The sequence below is a fragment of the Erithacus rubecula genome (assembly GCF_903797595.1).
Source record: "Erithacus rubecula genome assembly, chromosome: 18".
NCBI classification, from domain to species: Eukaryota; Metazoa; Chordata; class Aves; order Passeriformes; family Muscicapidae; genus Erithacus; species Erithacus rubecula.
In genome coordinates this window covers 8117698-8138588 of record NC_136670.1, presented here as the reverse complement: position 1 = coordinate 8138588, position 20891 = coordinate 8117698, and the positions used below count along the sequence as shown (strand labels likewise).

The 20891-nt window shown below is 43.3% G+C and overlaps 1 protein-coding gene across 13 annotated transcripts in view; it reads left to right on the top strand.

Annotated features, from left to right (window-relative positions):
• The first annotated feature begins 2015 nt into the window (after positions 1 to 2015).
• The window catches only part of ZBTB46 (zinc finger and BTB domain containing 46), a 52502-nt gene continuing 33626 nt past the window's right edge, over positions 2016 to 20891 (top strand). For 3 of the 13 annotated variants that reach the window (XM_079321625.1, XM_079321623.1, XM_079321621.1), the window contains exons 1-5: positions 2183 to 2478; positions 2610 to 2790; positions 9054 to 9181; positions 10879 to 11017; positions 17387 to 18356. In XM_079321625.1, the coding sequence (XP_079177751.1) occupies positions 10964 to 11017; positions 17387 to 18356 (1024 nt within the window). In that variant the 5' untranslated portion in view covers positions 2183 to 2478; positions 2610 to 2790; positions 9054 to 9181; positions 10879 to 10963. The other 10 variants (XM_079321627.1, XM_079321624.1, XM_079321628.1 and 7 more) reach the window with 10 other exon arrangements.

Sequence of the window (20891 nt, the reverse complement as noted above, 5' to 3'; positions counted from 1 at the left end):
TTCTTCCAACAAAGACCTGGGGAAGAAACCCTGGGCAGGAGGAGAGGAGGGGAGTGCACATCCTGCACCTGAGGAGCTTTGGGGTAGCAGGGGAAGCTTGGCCTCAAACAGAGGAGTGAGGAAAGGCAGGAATGGTTGCAGTGTAACCAGGTACGATGCAGATGTCACACAAAACAAGACATAATGGCATAAAGCTCCACTTTCAACAGCCACTTTAACCTTTGTATTTCAGCCTAAAAAAAGGACAGACTCAAAGCACAGAAGGATTTGATACCTGGAGATGTGGGGGGGACAAATTCATGAGAAAATCAGCACGAGCATTTAGGGTGGAAAAGGGATTTTGTTTGTTCAGTTCTGGTGCTCCTCACCCACAGGTGAGAGAGGCTGGAAAATGTTTTCTACACAGGATTGTGTGTGCACAAAGAGCAGGTGGCAGCAGGAACCCCCGCCCAGCCCCGACTCTACATTACTCAAGTCTAAGAAATTGTGTCCTTGGTTGCATTAACAACTTCTGCAAAGTCTTCATTTGCATTTTAATGGAACTCTTTCTAGGAAGGTGGTACTTGGACTCTGTTGCAATATAAAATGAAGAGGTAATTAAAAACATGCTGGAGTGAAAAGGCATTTTGTTTTCATTAATCAGGTTTATTCAGAGTCTCTTCAAAATTAAAGGTATTTAGGGTATGTGGGAGGAAACGGGGGGAGGAAAACACATGATGGAACATCCGTTTATTTAAATTACAGATTAAAAAGTGGAAAATACACTTTTTGTGAGGGGACATTCTAGGGATTAAAAGCACCTTTAGAAATGGATTTGAATGAAGAGTAAGCATAAAAGTCAAGTCTAAGATTTCGACAGCAGGTCTGCCTACTTGAAAGCCGGAGATGAAGGAAATATATAGGATGAGGGAAAGGAAACCACGGAGGAAATTTTTAAAGCTTCGGCACACAATTACCCAGGCAATGACTGTGATTACACACCTAAGTCAGTTAACTATGCAAACGGCCAGCCCCGTTGGTCAGGCACGTATTTCCCCAATTTCGGGCGCAATCACAGCACGCAGATGTTGATAAAACAGTTTGCAAACGTTTTATCTGCTGGACCAGCTCCTGCTTTCACAACCCAGCGACCGCACAGCATCGAGAGCGATTTCCCCGCTCACCGCAGCCATCGCGCCGACTTCCCCCACGCTCCAGACCTATCCTGCCCTGTTAAGCTCCGTCCTTTGAAATATAGGGCAGTTTCTGTCAGATCCTTCAGCGCGGCGGTGGAGAGGGCAAAGCCCTGCCCTTTGTTGCAGCGGGAGGTTTTCCATCGCCTGTGATCGCCATCCGCTCTCATCTCCATCCTCCCCCGACCACCGGCCTCGCTCTCTGGCCACTACGGGTCAGAGGGCTCCGAACTGCGCTTCTTTTACATTGTTTCATTTCAGGGGGTTGTGTGAAATACATCTCAGTGCGTACAAGAGGGGGAAAGTGATTTTTGTTTCTCCCTGCAAGGTCCGGAGGAGGCTGCGGCACTGCCCCGCTCCAACACCCGCCGTCCTCCATCCCGCGGTAGGGCTCAGGGGACGCGCCCCGCTGTGGGCGCGCGGCCGCACCTGCCGGGGGCAGGAGGCGCCCGGGGAGGCATAGAGAGATCCGGACCGGGATCGGGACCGGGACAAGCACCGGGAGCGCTCCCGGGCTGCCGCCGCCGCCCCCGCCTCAGCGCAGCCCCCGCTGTCCCGGCGTGCCCCGCGCGCCGCGCGCCCCCGCCCTCCCTCACTTCCGGTGTCCGGCAGTGGCAGCGCCGCCGGCGGCGCCCCCGCTCCCCCGGCGCAAGGGGAGGTGGGCGTGGCAAAGGGGGAGTGGCCGACTGAGGGACCGCCGCCCAATCACCGCCCGCCGCTGGGGGAGAGTGGGCGGGGACAGCGCCGGCACGCGCCGCGCGGCCCCGCCCCCCGCGCCCCCCCCCCGCCCGCCGCGGGCTCGCGCCCCGCGCGCCCGAGGGATCGTCGGGAGCGCGCCCGGGCGCCCCCCCCTTCCCCCCCTCCGCCGGGTTCTCCCCCCCCCCTCCTCCGCCCTCCGCCCCCCCTTCCCCTTCCCCTCCCCACCCGGGAGGAGAGGCACGGAGTGACCGACGGAGCCACCGCTCCGGCCGCTCCGACACCCCGCTCTCCTCCATGGGGCACAGGTAAGCGCGCCGCCCCCCGCCCCCCGGGGCGAGCGGGGGTCGCCATGGCCGTCCCCCCACCCCTTGAGTGGCGGCGGGGAGCCCCATCCGCTGCTCCCGCACCGCCGCGCCGGTGTTATCCCCGTTATTATCCCCCTTATTATCTCCGTTTTTCTCCCGATCCCCGTTTTGATCCCCGTTATTCCCCCCCGCCCGCCCGCCGCGGGGGCAGCGCGGCCGGTCGCGCCCTGCCCGCCGAGGGGGGCACGGAGCCTTCTTTGGGACGCGATGTCCTATTTGGTGTGGGTGGATGGCTTAACTTGGTAAGTGCCGGGTTTAACCCCCCTCCCCCGGCCCTCCCCTCCCCTCGCTCCTCCGCCCGCCCCCCCCTCCTCCCCGTAACCTCCAAAAGGGGAATTTTCCAGCTGGTAATTTCTGCTGCGTCAACACCCAGCTCAAGGGAGAGGAGAAGAGACAAGGGGGCATTTTAACAGCAGCTCCACTTGCGGATAGCCAGCCTCAATCCCGGCTCCAGCATTAAAACCCTTTCCGCCCCCTAAAAACCAGCATCCGTGCAAGTTGGACCAAGAGTTTGTCAGGAGTGTGGTTCAAAACTGCTTGGAAAAAGGGATGAGGTAATAATACTGGTGAAGCATGTTGTTTTTCTTTTTTTCTGTTTTTCTCTTTTTCTCTTTTCCCCTCCCCTCTCTTTTTTTTTTCTTTTTTTTTTTTTTTTTTCTTTTTTTTTTTTTTTTTTTTTTAAGCCAGGCCTGTTTTGGGTTATTGTCTCCCCCTAAAGCCAGACATAGATCGCCTGGCCTTGCCTCCATTTTAATTGCAGGCTGAAATGGGGGAAGTGACCCTCTTTCAAAAAAAAGAAATGCAAAAAACCCCAACAAGCAAACAAAAAAAAACCCTTGGAAAAAATAATGCTGTTCCTTTGGGGGGGATATAGGTGATTTTTCATAAGGCTGTAACAAGTGCAAAAGTGGCTGGAAATGTTCTCTGCCATGCTGGGAAACTAGTGAGGTGTCCTCCCCCCTCCCCAGAAAAAAAGTGCTGGTGAATTTGGCGGAGGGGAGAAGGAGAGGTGCTGGGAAAAGCAGGGGTTGTGCTGCTGGATTGCCTTTGTGTCTCTGTAAATAGACATGTCAGTTCCCAAAGTAATACAAGTAGTGTCTGATAACTCAATCCCAGATGACAAATAGAGAATGGAGCAGATTTTCAGGACTGTAATAGTGGGAGGATTTCTCTTTTGAAACGGAGAGGAGAAAAAAAAAAAAAAAATGCTGGTACCTCCTGAGGAGGTTCTTCCCCGGCGCGTTATTGTGGAGCGGAGCGTTCGGATGGAATCCGGAGACATTAATCCATATTTATTTATTTTTACACCTGACCGGGGAAAGATAAACAAAGGAGAGTTTAACAGCTCTTTAATGAATTCCTCATGCTTTTTATTTTGCAATCCCAATGATTCATTTGGCAAGCCTTACAGAACGGGATTATTATCAGCATTGTTTAAAGCCATGCTAATTAGGAGATGTGTTTAGCAAACAGTGGCATTGTAGACACCTGTACCAAACTTCTTGCGTGCATTTTAATTGCATCACCGGTATCATTTTTAGCATTTAGTCGCTGTCATTGAGATGTAGGTCTCAATTTGTGGACTCAGTCAAGTATTTATTGAGTGTAGGTTCTCTGTATGCACAGATCACCCCTGCTACTAATGCATTAAATGTTTTTTCTCAAAAAAGACAGGGAGTATTTTTTTCTCTTTTTATTTTCCTGTGGGGATTATAAGAAAAGGCAGTGATACCCAAGAAGAGTGAGAAAAATGTAATTTTTGCAGAAGAAGCTTTCTGTGGCTGGATAGCTTTTTACTTTAATCAATACCTCACTTTTATGCTTTTATAGCTTCTTTTAATTGGAAACAAAATTTGACTTTCCCCTTCTAAACTCTCTCCCTGTTTGTCGAGTTTTATATTTTGAAATCCTTAGTGATGGAAAAAAATGGGTGGAGTGTATTATTAGTCACAATATTTTCATCATGCGGTGAGGAATTACAGCTTTGAGGTGTTTTTGGGCACTGACAGAGGAGCTGCCCCATGAGCTGGAGGGAGAACTACAGGACAGGATTCAGTGGGCTCCAATTGTTGAAAAATATTCCATGGTTTAGTGCGTTCATGGGATAACTGTAACAAATAGAAAATGAATCTTTTGGTTTTGATACAGCGTGTCCAGGAGGGGGAAACTCACTCACAGTGAAACTTCTCTCGCGGTTGTTTTCATAGACTGTGTGCTCGCCTGTGGAATTGAGTCAATTTCTGTCTGGTACCAAAAACGGGGCATTCTAGTAACTCTCACCTTAGGTGTTTATTCCTGTGCTTTAAATGCTGCTCCATTCTGGAGTGTGTAGGACTGAACCTTTGAAAACATGACCTGTACTTGAGGTTCTTGGAGAAAATGGGCCACTTTCTCCCCGTGGTCTTTGTTTTCTGGGACAGTTGTACAACAGTGGATATGTTCTTCACAAGAGGGTTTTTAATTTTTTTTTTTTTTTAATATCTGGAAGTGCTTAGAGGAAAACCAGTTTAGCAGCTCCCCCCTCCCCAGCAGCCCTCTGTCAAAAGGAAAAATGCCTCATATTTGGAAGATCTGTTAATTGCTGCTTTTCCTCTGGTGATGTGTTGTGAGGTTCAGTGTATTTCTTTTTGTCTTTGCTATCCACTTGGGTGGATTTTTTTTTTTTTTTTTTTTTTTTTTTAGATCCATGTTTTTGAAGTTTCTAAGCAAAGTTTCCTCTCCTCCCAGCAGCAGAGCAGGCTGACACCCAATCCAAACTGCCACTGCCTGCTTTCAGGACAGAATTATTTCATAAACAGCTCAGTCTTTTCCCAGGACATTTTTCCCTTCGTGTTGCTGGTTTTGCTGGCTGCTCCAAAGCATTCTATAATTTCCAGACTCCCCCTAAATGGGTAAAGAGCATTCACAGGGGTTTTCCATGCTCCTGTGCGTGTAGTTTAATGGGCAAACAGAAGGGCAGGGAGAGGGCTTAGTTTAAGTCTTTGAAGAGCTACCTGCAGTTGTAATGGTTATCCCACATGTCCATTATAATTCCCAGGAGGCAGCAATGTGTCCATTCCTGGCTGTGAGCACTACCCTGCAAAATTCTGACACTTTACACGGAGACATTAATTCCGTTTTTACGTTTCGCTCCTGGCTTGTGTTTGGCTGGGGTATTTGGAGGTGTGGAGCTCACCTGTGTTTTGTGTGTGTGATATTTGAGACTGGGAGTGTGTTAGCAGTGAAAGCGAGCGTGCTGCAGGTTGTGTGCAGAGAGCAGGGGTCACCTTAGGAGAGGCAGAGGCAGAGCAGGAATTCAGTCTGTGGGGAGTTCTGCCATCCTGCTCCATCCCTGAAGCATCTCTGTGGGAGTTTTGATGATACTTGGGCAAGCATAATAACAGTCAGGGCTCCAGTGTTGAAATCTGTTGCTTCAAAACTTCACTTTATCCCTTTCCTGAGGACTTTTTTTGTATGTTGATGTTTGCAGCCCTCTTGAATGCATCCTTCAGCTGTTGGGTTTCTCAGCAGGATGAGAAAGAAGAGCCTGTATCACTTCATGTGGGCTTCTTTCCTTGAGGTGCAAGAGGGAAGGATCTCAGCTTCCCTAAACAGATCAATAGTTTTCTGGTTTGTGCTGCCTTGGTGTGTCTGGATGCACAAGGATGTCCCATTTAGAGGGAAAGCTGCTCTTAGGGACTCAGTTTCCATCTTCCAGCTGTTGATTGAACATGCTGATGTGTAACTTCTTGTTACCCATCTCCCCTCTGTGGAACAGCAGTTTACTCAGCTCTCCTAAACATTTTCAATTATACTGATGAAAAATTATGCTAGAAGTGCTTTTTCCTCATGAAGGCAAACCAGTGTGAAGTCCTGGATGAATTCCCTCCGGGATGTGGTGCAGTCCAGAGGCTCCTGGGTGGGGTTTGCTGTCCCTTACCAAGTCAGCTGTGGTGCAGTTATTTTCTGAACAGTCACTTTAACTTTCTTGCATACCCATTTATTTAAGAAACATCAGGCTGCTGCTGAGATGTTGGTTTGGAATAGCTTCTGAGCACTCCAGAGGCAGAGTGAGATCCTTGACAGCCATTCTAATGAGATGGAAATGTGTCCCACTTGGCAGTGTTCAGTTGTGCATAGGTAAGGATGTCGCTAGCACAGGAGGGGAGAGGTGGCTTTGCTGAAATGTGACAGGTAGATGATGAATTAGAGCTGAAAATCACCTTTTTGCCTTGATTTTTGGGGATGTGGCTGGCTTTTATTCCAGCCCAGACAGTGCTGATCTTGTCCTGTTGCTCACTTGACTCATGTGCCCTTGGGAAGAAAAATACCCTGCAAATGTTGGAAGTTGCCCTGTGTTTGCTTTATAGTGACTCTGAGTTGGGATCTCCTGTACTGGAAAGAGGCACCAAAGTGTCAAAAAAAATTTTCTACAAACACATCTGTGAGCTTGTGTGTGGACTAAAATACAATTGTTAACAAAAATGTCTGTGTGTACCAGGTACCTGCCCAAGAACCCTACTTAGAAAAGTGAGAGGGGTTTTGTATATTAAAGAATGTGTTTATAGCTCTGTGTATTGAAATATCTAGTTATCCTTCCTAATTATTTGCTTGTCATATGTTGAACAAACTGCTTATTCCATCTAAGTGAGTTTCCTTTCTGTTATTTCTCACCCCATGGAGAAGAGCTCTGCAGAAAACTGATATTTCAGGGCTTTGGCTTGTCCTCTTAGAGGAAGGGGTTAAACAAAATTTGCACCTTTTGCATTGATGCAGCATCAGAGGAAATACCTTCCTGACTAGTGCTCAGATTGTGCCCTGAGACAGAAGAATCAATGGTCTGTATTGGACATTAGGTGCTTAAAATATCCAAATCCAGCTAATTTAGGTGCTAATAAATGAAGTAGTCAGGACCCAGTTGCTCTTAACAGTCCTGCTACTATAAAGTTGTAGAATGAGGTGATGGCTAAATATAAAATTAGCTTTTTGACTTCCTTCTTGTTGCCAATGTGTCTTTCTTGGCTTCACTCCACTTTTTTTTTTTTTTTTTTTTTTTTTTTTTTTTTTTTTTTAAATAGTAGTTGATCAAATCTGGATTATGAGATTTGTGCTAAAAAGTAAACCAGGATCTTTACCCAAGGCACAGAGAGTTTGTACCATGATTACACAAACAGAATTAGGTTGTTCTCAGAGCCCTTCATTTGTTATCTTTAGTTTTGCACTGGTTGGTTCTTTTACTCTTAGATTATTCATGACTCCTTGTGTCTCTTTTAAGTGATCTTTCTCTTGGTTTTAACTCTTCCCTTATTTCTTTTTAAAAATTATCTCATGATTCTTCCTCCTTTTGCTCCCTCCCTTTCTACATATAGAGTTTGGGAACTTTGGCAAAGATCCCCTAATTAAAAAGCCAAAAACCAATGAGAAAGTTTGGGGGAAACCATTCTTCAGGGCAATTCCCAGGGTGATAAGTTTACAGTTCTCTAATCCTCTTTTTTTTTGAAGGTACTTTTTATGTTGTTTTTTGACTAATAGATCCACAAGGGCAGAAGTTTTTTTGCTTAGATTTCTTTTGTGACTTTTTAAAGTAAAAGCTTAAGATCTTGCAGGAGATCTTAAGGAGATCTAATGGCACTTGGACAGGCAAGTGTCATATGAACCACAGGCATTTGAATTTTTCAGGTTGTTTTTTAATCTTCCCTGCTAGAGTAGCAGATATATCTGTAGCTAATTTTTTTTTTTTTTTGGTGTCACCAGATTTCTCAAGCCTGGCAGCCTGTACCAGTTCTGCCAAGTTCTTGCTGTGCTCCACAGGGTCCATGAGTAGTGTTGGGTCTGCTCTTCTCCTGGTGCAACCAGATGAGAGAACAGAGATCAAAAAATGGGAATGATTTGAGCAACTGTAACTGTACAGGATGGAGGCAGGGTGGGGAGACAGGCAGATGGACAGAGTTGGAAATTATGGGAAAAATGAATAAAGGAAATGCAGGGGAAATCCAAGTGCAGTGGAAATGTTACTGGAACTGGGTGCTCACACCTGTGCCCTGTTTCAAAGGTGCATCCTGTCATTTTAGCAACTTGTTACCCACTGGAATATATTATATTTCAGGCTGCACAGCTTTTACAGGCGTGGAAAATAAAGCTTCTGTTAGTTATTTGCATCTTCATTTTTGTGTTTGGGTGGATTTTTCAAAGTTTTTTTTATGTTTGTACGAGAAGCAAAGTGTTTTCCTCAGTATCTTTGTGGATGCTGCTTGGTAGTTAAAATCTGAGAGTCATGCTGGCTTTTGAAGGCTGTGATTCAGTCAAGCTGGATGGGAGTAAAATTTAAATCTCTTCCTTTCACACAACATGGACACATGATTTTTCTGTGACCTTAGGCAAATATTTTGGTTTGGAGGGGAATCACTGTAACCATGAGGTGAGATGAATTCCATACCCATTTAAAGCCTGAGGGTGGCAGAGGTCACAGAAACATTAACTGAAACTTGCATGTCAACTGAAAGTATGTTGTTAAATTTTTTAAAAATCCTGTTATAAAGTCCTGGTTTTTTAGAGTAACATTTTCAAACCACTTCTGGAAGCATAGTCAGAAGTTGTTAACAGTCTTAATACTGGTATGTTAAACTTTCTTTACATTAACACAAGGACTAAATAACTTTTCCTGCATTATTAATTATAGGAATATAGCAGAATGCTTCTTGTTAAAATGGCAAAGAGTGTTGTAAGTGTGCAGTTATTTTAAACATTGCTTGTAATTATGTGACACTGAAGGGCTTTGTATTGAGTTAAAGTTTGGATTTTAATTTTTGTCTCCTATTCTTTCCATTTCCAAACACAGGACATCTGATGAACCTTCTGGAGCTTCTTACCAGAGACCATTCTCCTGTCTTCATTGAAACATGCACTGTCCAGCTGTGAAACATTGCAAGGTTTATTTTTGCTAACAGGAAACACTTTCAAGTATCGGTGAGTTCTCAGCATTTAAAGATATTTTTGCCATGTGCTATGGGAAAGAGAAAGGGAACCTGGAGAGAACATTATGAGGGCTGACAGTTCTTCGTAAAACTTAACATTTATAAAAAGGGCTCATTTAGAAATGGTTATCTGCAGAAGTTGGAGGAATACCTCTGGTTGTTCTGCTCCTGCCTTGTGGCGGAGGTGCCTCCACCCATCACAGTCACTCGGTTCTGATCTGTTTGATCACAAAGGGAAACAGGTGCAGAGCTCCAAGCAAAAAAGAAAAAGTGCAGGGCTCACTTTTGCCATTTTTATCAATCTGTTCTGGCTCTTTTTGTGCTCTGGGACAGGTGTAAATGAGAGTTTTATCAGCCCCAAGTCTGAATAGAAATACCTACACCTTGTTACACTTTGCTACCTAAGTCTTTTCCCATGTGTCTGGGTTGGTCTGGCTCCCTCACTTCATCACTTTATTTTTTCTTAACTGTCCAAATAAAAAGACTAAAAAGAGCTAGCCAAAACAATTGCTATGGAGAAGCAATCAGAAATAGAGAAAGGCAAGACTTGGCAGTCCAGAACAGAAACTGAGAACAAAGTCACTGGTGTTTGCTTCAATTGGGTCATATTTGTTTTCAAGATTCTCAGTTCTGCTGTTTGCCATAAGAATGCTTGGATTTTCCTTATTACTTCATTTGTTTATTAGATATTTTATTTCACCTTCTGTGGCATTAATTTGTGTTGGAAAAGCTTTCTTAAGTTTTATCTTCTGATATTTCCTTTCACAATCTGTTACTACAGAAGGTCAGTCTTGAAACCACCACTATTGATTTATAGTTTATTTTTATTAAGAGGGCTAATCTGTGTATTGAAGATGTTTGAAATGCAGAGATCAAAAAGGATTTTGTTATGGCTAACAATATAAAGTTTTGAATAAAAGAAGACTCAGAAGCATAAGATTGTAAGTTAAATGTTGCCAGGGTGGTGTATATGCTATTCTGAAGAAAATTAAGTTTGTTTTATACAAGAAAAATAGGTATGTAAGATGATAATTTTAGTGGATGTGTCCTCACAGACAAAAGCCTTGGAGCAGTTGAACTATTCCTACTCCTTGTAGCTTGTAACCATAAACACTCAGGTTTTGTCTGAGAATCCTGTCTGTAAATGTGTCTTACTAGACCTAAATATCTGTATTTTACACAAAACTTTACAAATCTTGAGATGAAACAATCTCTTAACCCAGAATGGTGTCACCCATTAGAAACTGGCAACTAAATGTTTCAAGAGGAAATTCTCCTGAGTGTTCCACTGCAAATTTCTTCCAGGAGCTGCACTGGTAGCTTTTAAAACTCAATATTTTATAGGTCAGATAAGGTGAGTCTCTTTAAAGAGTCATTAAAGTGAGAATGTTTTGAAAAGCTCCCAAACAGGAAACCCTGTTGTTCAAGGATCTGATTGAAGTTTTAGTAGCTAAAATTAGACCTTTTTGTTCCCATACCTTTAAGGAGTAACTCTTGCTTGCATTATTACAAAGTGGTAGCCAGGCTTTAATTACTTTCAATGTATTGATATGCTTGGAGTTGACTTTTTTGAAATTCATTAAGTCATGAGTAAGGATGCCATAAGTGAGTTTGGAGGGAAAGGACTTTGAAAGATTTCACTGTTAGTTTATTGCTAATAATTTGTTCTGGTTTTGTTTTTTGTCATAGTTCTGTCTTTCTCCTAGAAGAGTTCCCACCAGTGCTGTTGGAAGGTCACAAACAGGGCACTGCCTGTGCTGCCCTGGGGCTGTTGATGTCCTCAGCTGTTGTAGGAGAAACACTAGACCTGGAACCCAGTTTGTTACTGGTAAGAAGTAATTGTCTTTGATTTTATTTGTTTATTTATTCAATATTGCAGTTTACATATTTTCCTTAACAAGATCAGCAAAATCACTTGTTACTTTTAAGAACAATATAGGAAAATAGGCATATCTTGTCTTTTCTTTTTTCCCCTTAAAATTTTTAACTTTGCCGTTTCTAAATTTTGAATTCTCATTACCCTCCTCCCAAAATGTGGAGGACAGCAGTTTTCACTTGCCTCTCATTTTCAGTCCTGGTTTTCTCTTGGAATTCTTCATGTGCCATCAAAGCTAATGAATGTTAATAAATGGATTTTTCTATAAAATCCTGTTTTGATTGCATTTTTATGCTGTACAGCTCCTGCACATTGGCTGACCCATAACTTCAAGTGGATGGTTTGACAAGTCAAAGCCACAGCCATGTCTCTGGTTTAAAGTTTTGGGGCAGAGTGAAATGTTTAATGATGACTCCCTGCTATTTTAAGTTGTGCTGTTGAGTTAGATTTTTCTTGTGGTTCTTGTTTGGACTGTGGCAACAAAGCTTTAATGCTGTGGTGAAACACTGGGAGTGTGTCATGTTCTACTCTGCTGTTTGAACTTTACTCTGGACTTTCTGGATTGTATCTGCTACAGACTCTAAACAGAGATGTTTAATAAAACAACAGAGATGATGTTTTAATGCTGTCTGTGATGGGGCAACATTGGCTTGAAGTTGGAGAAATTTTAGTGAATCCTGATCAGACCAATGTTAATAAATTTGTGTGGGAACCTGGGGCTCTTTTTGCCCTGCAATCACTGACAATTCAGTAGATGTCTCAAATTTGGTAATGAAAATGGAATTAGTAATTATCTTTAAGTTTACTGCCAAATCCCTGCCCTTTCTGTACTTCTATAGTTGTTCTCAAAGTGAGTGGTGAAACTTTTATTTTCTTCCTGTAAGTCCCAGCAATGCTGGGCTGCAATTAAACGTGCTCATCCCTGGGCAGCAGGGAGAAGTGGCACACATTGTTTGCATGAAACCCTGAGCTCTGAGTGACCCTTCTGGCTCAAGGGTCTGGTTTGGTCTGTTTACAAACATCTGCCACTTCCTCCTTGCATTCAGAATTCTGCTTGGAATGACCAGCTTAAAACAAGGAATGATTGATTTCATGAATCAGAATAGGGTAAAGGAGTTTCTTTTTTGGCAACTGTTCCTTTTTGTATATCTATTTTGGACAAAGCTGATCATATGAATATAATTTGGTGTTAAATAGTATCAAGAAATTGAAGCTCTTTCAGAATTGTGTGCTGCTGTTCCTCAAACACACTTGTGAGAAAACTCTGCACTTGTGGAGATTTGTGCTTGTAAATCTCCTCAGCAGTGTCTTTGCAGAGAGTTACCATCCATGAATATCCTGAGGCTTCTTTTTCTCTCCTTTACTGTCCTTTTCAGTTCCTAAAGGGTTTTGTTCTCCCTTCTTTTCAGCACAGGGCAGATGGAGAGTAGGAATCCTGGGCATTTCTGTTGTCTTTAATTGGATAAAAGTGAAACTTGCATGCACATTGTGTCTTGTTGTGCAAGGAAGCATTTCAAGCCCAATCTCACCTTACAGAGCTCCTTTGCAGAGGAATTCAAAAAATGTTGGAATGTCTTGGGAGTGGAAACATGGACAGGACACAGGGGAAGCAGAGAAGTGGGGTGTGTTTGTTGGGTTTTTGTGTAATAAAGCATTGGAGTGAATTGGAGTTGTTCCTAAATCTGTTTTTACTTTTCTCTGAAGGGAGAGGGGGGAGGAAACAACACATTTTTGGTTAAATTCCAGTTGGCAAGTTTTCTCTAGGGAGCAGAGTGGTGGAGGAGTGCACTAGAGAATTTTGGTGCTCTTTACCTTTGGTGCTTGGTGTTAAGTGTAGAAACACTGAGAAAATGGATACAAAGTGCCATGTAGTTTAAATCTTCACTTCACTTCCATTCTCAGAAAAGAAAAAGTAAACAAACAACCAAACAAATCCTAACAGCAAACATCCCCCCCCCCCCAAAAAAAAATAAAACCTCCAGGCCTCTTTTTTTTTTTTTTTTTTCCCTGTTTTCTTTCTGAGGGAAGGAAGTTTATTTTTGTCCCCACTATTTCCCAGGGGACTGCTCTGCAGAGGATTTTGTGTGCAATTCATTTCTCATCTGTGACTTTTTGCCAAAATTTAAGTAATGCACTGGGATTTAGATGCAACAAATTTGTGCCCAAATTTTAGTGACATCAAGATTTTGGTTAGGAGACTCATTCATGGGGTGTATGCTGAGAAATTTGCCAATAAAGAAATATTTACTCTTCTTAAAACCTTTCCAATGAGAAGTGAAGTGTGATTTAGACTCTTACTGTGCCATCAGGTGCTATTTTCATGTTTAAATAAATGTACTGACAGTTCAAAATAAACCACTTTCATAGGTTCACTCTAGCTAGGGTTAAAGATTGTATAAATTATTAATGCTTACTTCAAGAGCAGGCTTTTTCTGATATGAGAAATAAAAGCAGCCCTGTATCTTGACAGAAGTTTGCATGAAAGTGGCTCTTAAATCTGCTCACTTTGTGTTCTTTTTGCTCTTATGTGCAATGGTTTGGTTTGGGAGATTTTTTAAGTTCTTTTTGGAGGAGTAATAGACTTGAGTTACTGAACTGCCTGTGAACTGCTTATGAAGAAAGCTTGATCTGCTACAAATTTATTTTGTTGAAAATCTTCAGATGAGCTTTCCTGGTTCATTGGCTTCCTGGAAAGCTGTGTTGTGGCCATGTGGCCTAAAGAATTCTGGTAGATGCTCAACTTTTAAAGCTTCCATGTACTAAAAAGACCTGAGATAAACCAAAAAATACATTGTTAATCTTCAAGATATGTTTCTAAGAAATCTCCACAGTTTATTCCAACTTCACTGTGTATCTACAGAAGTTTAAAGGGTACAGCTTTTCTGAAGAAATCTTTCCACAACATTTTTTAAGTGGAAATAAATATCCTTACCAGGGAAAGGGAAAAAAAAAATAAAAACAAACCATCAACAAGCCACAAAACAGCATGTGAAATTGGAACACAAGAGCACAGGGTTTTAAAGCTTCCTGAATTTTTAACTACTAGCAAATTGCCTTAAATTTAACTTGGATTAATTCCCTGGTGATCCCTGACATTAAACGGATGTTCTGGTTTGACATGGGTAGACAGAAAACTAATTAATTCCTCTGAATTTGAGGCGTATTTAATTTTCTCCCCCAAAGACCTCTTGTTTAAAAGGTACAATGCTGTGACAGATGTTGGATGTGGAGTGACATGTGTGAGGGAGCAGACCTTGTGACAGAGGAAGATCAAGACATCTACAGTAATAATTCCTGATTTGGAAACTGTTCCATTTTATTGATTACACTGAGCACAGGAGTGTCCACCTCATTGTGCCCACCTCAGTGGCCAGGAAGGAGTCTAGCACAGATTTTGTGTCTTTGTGTTTAATAAAAATTCCCTGATATCTTTTCTGACCTTGTCTTCTATTTCCTAAAGAGATGGGCAAGAGCTCCATCCATCCATCCATCCATCCATCCATCCATCCATCCATCCATCCATCCATCCATCCATCCATCCATCCATCCATCCATCCATCCATCCATCCATCCATCCATCCATCCATCCATCCATCCATCCATCCATCCATCCATCCAATGTCAATGCCTGAACCTCAGACTGCTCCAGTCTAAACCAAAGGTAGCAAGAGACATATTTTGAATTCTGTATTTCTGCCACAGGCAGCTTAAAAAAGGATAAGATTTATCTGAAGTGGACCCTGACCCAATGAACTAAACTGAATAAATGTATGGAATAGCAAAGAAATTAATTCTCTAGGAATTGATATTATTTCCAGTTGAATATTTCCAGTTGAAGAAGGAAAGATGTTGTGCCATAAATTCACAAGAGCAAGTGGAGACATTGACAAATACTGTGCTGCTAATCTGTATGAAATTGAGGAAGAAAGAATTATCCTTGCAGGAGATTTCTTGCCCCTCCTCCCTACAGTTCCAGGGAGCCTTGGAATATGGATTTTAATATCCATGAAGGAACAGTGAAAGGAAATTCCATATCCAAAACATTCTGACCCTTTCCTCACTGTGGGCTCTGAGGTTTTCTTACATCTTCCCCTGAATTGTGTGGATATGGCAGCTATTGGAGACACGACTGGTGATGGACAACTCACTTGATCCTGTGTGGCAATTTGTATTTCCTAAGGGGACTAAGCTGACTCTTCAACTCCTAAAAGTAGATGCAGTAGTGGTTTTTGGAATAAAGACAAAACTGAACTGTCACTCTGCCTTAAGAGGTGGTTCTGTCCAAGAGGGAGATGTTGGGAAGTGCTGGCAGCCACCTCCAGAGCCTGGATTAGAGGGATGCTGTGCTGGCTGGTGCCATCACAACCTTTTCAGGCCAAACACCTGAAAATTAATTTATTTTTCTTTCCATACTCCCTGGCCCTGATTCTTGGTTTGATTTTCATTGATTTATTTTGTTTATTTGAGACAGAGATGGTGTCTGAGTGAGGATTTGGTTTGAGGTCTCTGGGCATATTTCTGTGGTAAATAGGTGTGTGCAGCTGCACTGGTATTGACCTCTTCCAGTTCAATTAAAAAAAAAAAAAAAAAGATTGGTTTCTCTGTGTGGTCTGTGCTTAACTCTGCAGAAAAGCTGCACAGCTTTGAAGTGGATGAGCATAGTTCAGCCTGTGTTGCAGGAAGATGGTCCTTCCTCTCTTGAGGAAAGCAAACATTTCTCAATGATCAGGGACCAGCTGGCCTTGCAAATGAGGATTTCTGGGCTGCAGAGAGGCAGCTCCATCCTTGAAGCTGTCTTGCAAAACTTGAACCTTTGAATCATCAGGTGGCTCTCTGGGAGGAGGTCCCACCCCACGGATGTTCTGTGGGCTGGAGGTTCTTTTCTAGCCCACAGTGTTGCCTAAACTGCAGCTATTTTGCTCCTGCAGATGATAATAATAGCACAGGGTAGGGGAAGGGGGCAGGGTGCTGGTGGATCTGTGTTCCACAGCCCAGGAAACACTGGAATGTGCCAGGGAAAGTTCCTGAATCTCAGCTGTGCTGCCCACTGCTGGAGCCAGTTTGAGCAGATGGGGCTGAATTTGGGTAAACTCCGTGGATGGAGAGAGGTGCTCATATCAATTCTAAATTGGGACTTTTTATATTGGAATAAATTCTAAGCTTCTGAGAGAAAGGAGTGAGATATCCTTCACCTTGATGCTCTTAATTAGTTGGATCATTAAACCACTGTTCCATGGTAGATAAATCTTAATAGTAAGTTCCTTAAAAAAGTGATATAAGCTGGAGAAAATGGGAGATTTGAATGCCAAAGTGTCTGTAAAGCTATGGCATCAAAGGCAAATATGGAGTTGCAAAGATGGTAACTGGAAAAAATTCAATCTGGAAATCCTTTCATTGCTGATTCCTGTCCACATTTAGGACCCTTTTTTCTGCTTTGGAATGTAAGAGGAGGATAATCTCCAGCATAATTTAGAAGATACCTTGCTGCTGACAACAACTAACCTTTTATTTCAGATAATGCTGCCAAATTTTATGAAAGGTGGTCAAAAGCTCTGTGAATTTTTCTCATCTTTATGTTGGTCATAAGGATCCTTTCTTTAGGTGATCATGAGAATTTCTCTACTCAGTATCTGAGGGTGGCTGTGGGGGAAACTTGGAGATGTAAAGCAAGAAAATAACATGTTTATTGTAAAGTATTGCTTGTTCAAATAACATTATTTTCAGAGTTGTGCTAGTTTAGTTTAGATGGGGACTTAAAACTTTGTGATCTGTGGTCTTGGAGTTGCCTGTGGCTCTTCTTATATTTAAACCATGTTTCTAGCCCCTCCATGGCAGTATAACAAGGGAAATGCTGGGTTCAATGAGCTCTTGCTGTTTGAGGATTTCAGCTCTTCTGTGTTCCCTCAAGGAAAATGTGTGACAGTGTGCCCCTCAGTAGTCTGTGGGTATCTGAGCATGGTTTCAAGTGCTGTATCTCTTTCAAAACCAAACTTCAACAAATCCACAGTAAAAACTGACAGCTGTTGTTCTCTGGTTACTTCAGATGGGTTTTCTTACAAGCCTGTAGTAATTTAAAGAAAAGTTTCTCTGGGATGTTACGAGCCTCTGGAGGATTGCCTTCAAATCTAGGCCTTTTTAATGTAAATTATTTGAAGTCTGGTCAAAATAAGGTGCATTTTGTAACAAATGTGGAGGCACTGCAGGCAGGAGCTGTATTTTGGCACTCTTCCAGATGAACCTGTTGCTTCTTTTGGTATAACCTGGGGTTTATCTCAACCTTGCCTTGGATTTTGTAATCCTGTCACTTCCTTCCCCCTGCAGGACTTGTGGAAGAGGAAACATAAAGATCTCCAGATGAATAACCGAAAGGAAGATATGGAAATTGCTTCCCACTACCGTCACCTGCTGCGGGAGCTGAACGAGCAGAGGCAGCACGGGATCCTCTGCGACGTCTGCATCATCGTGGAGGGCAAGATCTTCAAGGCTCACAAAAACGTCCTGCTGGGGAGCAGCCGCTACTTCAAAACCCTCTACTGCCAGGTGCAGAAAACCTCTGAGCAGGCCACAGTCACCCATCTGGACATTGTCACCGCCCAGGGCTTTAAGGCAATCATTGACTTCATGTACTCCGCACACCTGGCGCTGACCAGCAGGAACGTCATCGAGGTGATGTCGGCTGCCAGCTACCTGCAGATGACAGACATCGTGCAGGCCTGCCACAACTTCATCAAAGCAGCTCTGGACATCAGCATCAAGTCTGATGCCTCAGAGGATCTCGTGGATTATGAGCTGGGAGCCCCTTCCAGCAGCAGCACGGACGCTCTGATTTCGGCAGTGGTGGCTGGCAGGAGTATATCCCCCTGGTTAGCTCGGAGAACAAGCCCAGCCAACTCCTCTGGGGACTCAGCCATCGCCAGCTGCCACGAGGGAGGGAGTAGTTATGGGAAAGAGGATCAAGAACCAAAACCAGACAGCCACGAAGACATTTCTTCCCAGTCTCTCTGGGCTAGTGACATGGGCTACGGGTCTTTGCGGATCAAAGAGGAGCAGGTGTCACCGTCCCATTACGGAGGGGGCGAGCTGCATCCTGCCAAGGATAGTGCAATACAGAGTGGGTTCTCAGAGCCAGGAGTGGGGGATGGCTGGCAGCCCACGGGCCGCAGGAAGAACAGGAAAAACAAAGAAACTGTCAGACATATTACGCAGCAAGTGGAGGATGACAGCAGGGCAAATTCTCCCGTGCTGCCCCTTTTGCCTGCCTCAGGATGGCCCTACAGCAGCCGAGACCCAAGTAAGTCATTCTTCCAGTTTTTGGGGATGAAACTGAAAACGTGGAGTTAATTAGGTCTGTTTCTGGGATGATCTTATCAGCCTCTGAAATAGGAGCTTGCCAGAAGTACAAAAATGTAGAAAGTTGTGTTGCCAGCAATTGAGAGCACCAAGCACTGTGTGGTTCAGTCAGGAGCTTCGATGGAGGCTGGCTCTCCTGTAAAAATGGTGGTTTTGTTTTGGCTTTGAACGACATAAATCACCCCAAAACCACCACTCTGTTGGAATTATTGAGTGGAAAGGTTAAAGGAATTTATTTTAGCAGGTGTGGACATTGATGTCAAGGTTGAAGAATTTTCCTTCCACTGTATATTGATGATGTAATTACACCACACACACAGGTGTAATTTAGTCTTACCGATACCATCTTCAGAATTTCCTGATATTCGAGTGTCACTTTCTCTTGGGTAAGAAAACCACCACAGCTTCTTGCTGGTAATGGCAGGATAAGTGTTCAGTAACTCTCAAGAACAACATGTTTTTCTGAGGCAGCACTATGGCTTCAAGTGTATTTTGATGTGTGACTACTTGTGGTCTGAGACGAGTGGCTGCGTTTAAAATGTGTAGCCAACAAGAAAATTGTTTTCTTGACTTCCTTTGAATCTTCACTAGTATTTTTTTTTTTTTGTCTCAAGATAACTGTCCTGTTTGATTCATTAATCAGTGGCAATAAATAGATTCAGGAATGTTTCTGAAGTAGGAGTTTGGTGGTTTTTTCCTAAGGCTTATGGGAGTGTGTTAGTAAACTCTCTTAAGTTGACTTCAAGAACTTAGTCTGTGCTGTGAGTTAGCCTGTGTTTCATTGCATTCCAGAATCCAAGTCAGCCAGGAGGAGGGTGTGGGAGATTATAGACTTTCATGTTGCCAAATTTGGATGAAAAAAACAATACAAAGGGTACTGAAAGTCTTCAAAGTCTTTATGGTTTGAAAAAGGAGGTTGAGGTTGCTCACATACTGGAGTTTAAATGTGGTTTTCATTGAACAGTAACTCTGCAAATGCCTTGAGTTTTATTATGTTTTATGGTTATCTGCTGCAGCAAGATAATTGCATGTAATTATTCTAATTAGCTGATGATAAAATCTAAACAACATCAGTTAGAAGAAAAATGTGATATAATTTAAGGTAACAGTGATTTATGAAGAATCTCATTCTTGCAATGCATGTATTTTATCCTTGTTTTGAGTGATGACTCAGCATGGATTGCCTGGTGTCTGTTCTTATGCAATTATTTTTCGTTTTCCATGGCAAAAACAGCTTGACCACTTGTACTGTCTGAGGGATGTGGGTTTGGACAGGTACCTGGAGTGAACCAGCCACGTTGGAGTGGCTGCAGAAACAGAGCTGCAGCTCTGATCCTCTTGGAAAGCTGGGAGAAAATTGAGTGTCTTTATGGAAAATAGTGCAGAACAGAAGAGATTGTATTCCTGGAAGCTGAATGAAGCTTAGATTATTTAATTCCTAATTGTTAAGGAATTAAATTGCAGTGGTTGCTCACAGATGAGAGGAAGATGGCTCGAGGGGTTGACTCAGCACAGTGCTGAGACAGCATGTCAGCAGGCACATCAAATTATTTGTTCCAAATCTTGCCTTAAATGCAGTTTCCAATAAAGGAGGTGATTTCAGTGGTGGGAAAAGGGCAGCTGAATGGTGGTGGTTGAGGGAATAGTTTTAATATTCCAATAGTGCTGGTAAGAGAAAAGGGGAAAATGATTGGCAAGACTTCTTGCTGTCCAAAATGAGCAGGCTCAGAGGCTGCCTGTGCTGGCAGTGTGCCCATGAGGAGCAAGGGGGGTGTGTGGAGACTGAGCTGCTCCTGGGTTCCCCATATTGGCCACCTGGAGAGGTGAATGCAGGTGACATTGTCCTTTCTGCCCTGCTGGACAGGGAGGTTCCTGCATTGTGGGGTCTGAAATTGTGGAAAGGGTGCTCATGGGCTTAACAGCAGGGATTGTCCCTGCAAGCCCTGTGTGTGTTGTAGGTCAAATTCTGGTGTCTTTGGGGATTTTTCAGTATGATTTCAAAGGATTTGAGATCCATACAGTTCAGTTTTGGTTAATCTTGGACAGCTTGTCCACAGGCAGCCTCTCGTGTGATAAACTTGTGGTTTGGGGGAAATCAATTGGGCATTCAGGAGAGGCTGCTGCTCTTTCACTGGGAAGAGCAACTTTGCTACCTGTGCTGGTTCCAACACCCCTGTCTGGGGCCCTGCAAGCAGTAGGGTCTTCTGGTCTTGCATGGGTGTTTCCCACATCCAGCAGGTGGGAGATGTTTTCCTGCAAACTTCATATCCTGAGCTACAGGGTTGTGCTTAGGCTGGATTTTGGTGTCCCAGGTTCTTCCCTCTCCTATTAGAATTCAGCAGTGCTTTAGGGGTATTGCAGACTTGACTCCTAAGTGTGAAGAATAATTGATTTTCTTGTGTGCAAATGGGTAGTGACACAGTGCAGACACTTGTAACAAGTATTTGGGTTGTATAAATTTCAGCTTGAACTTGTC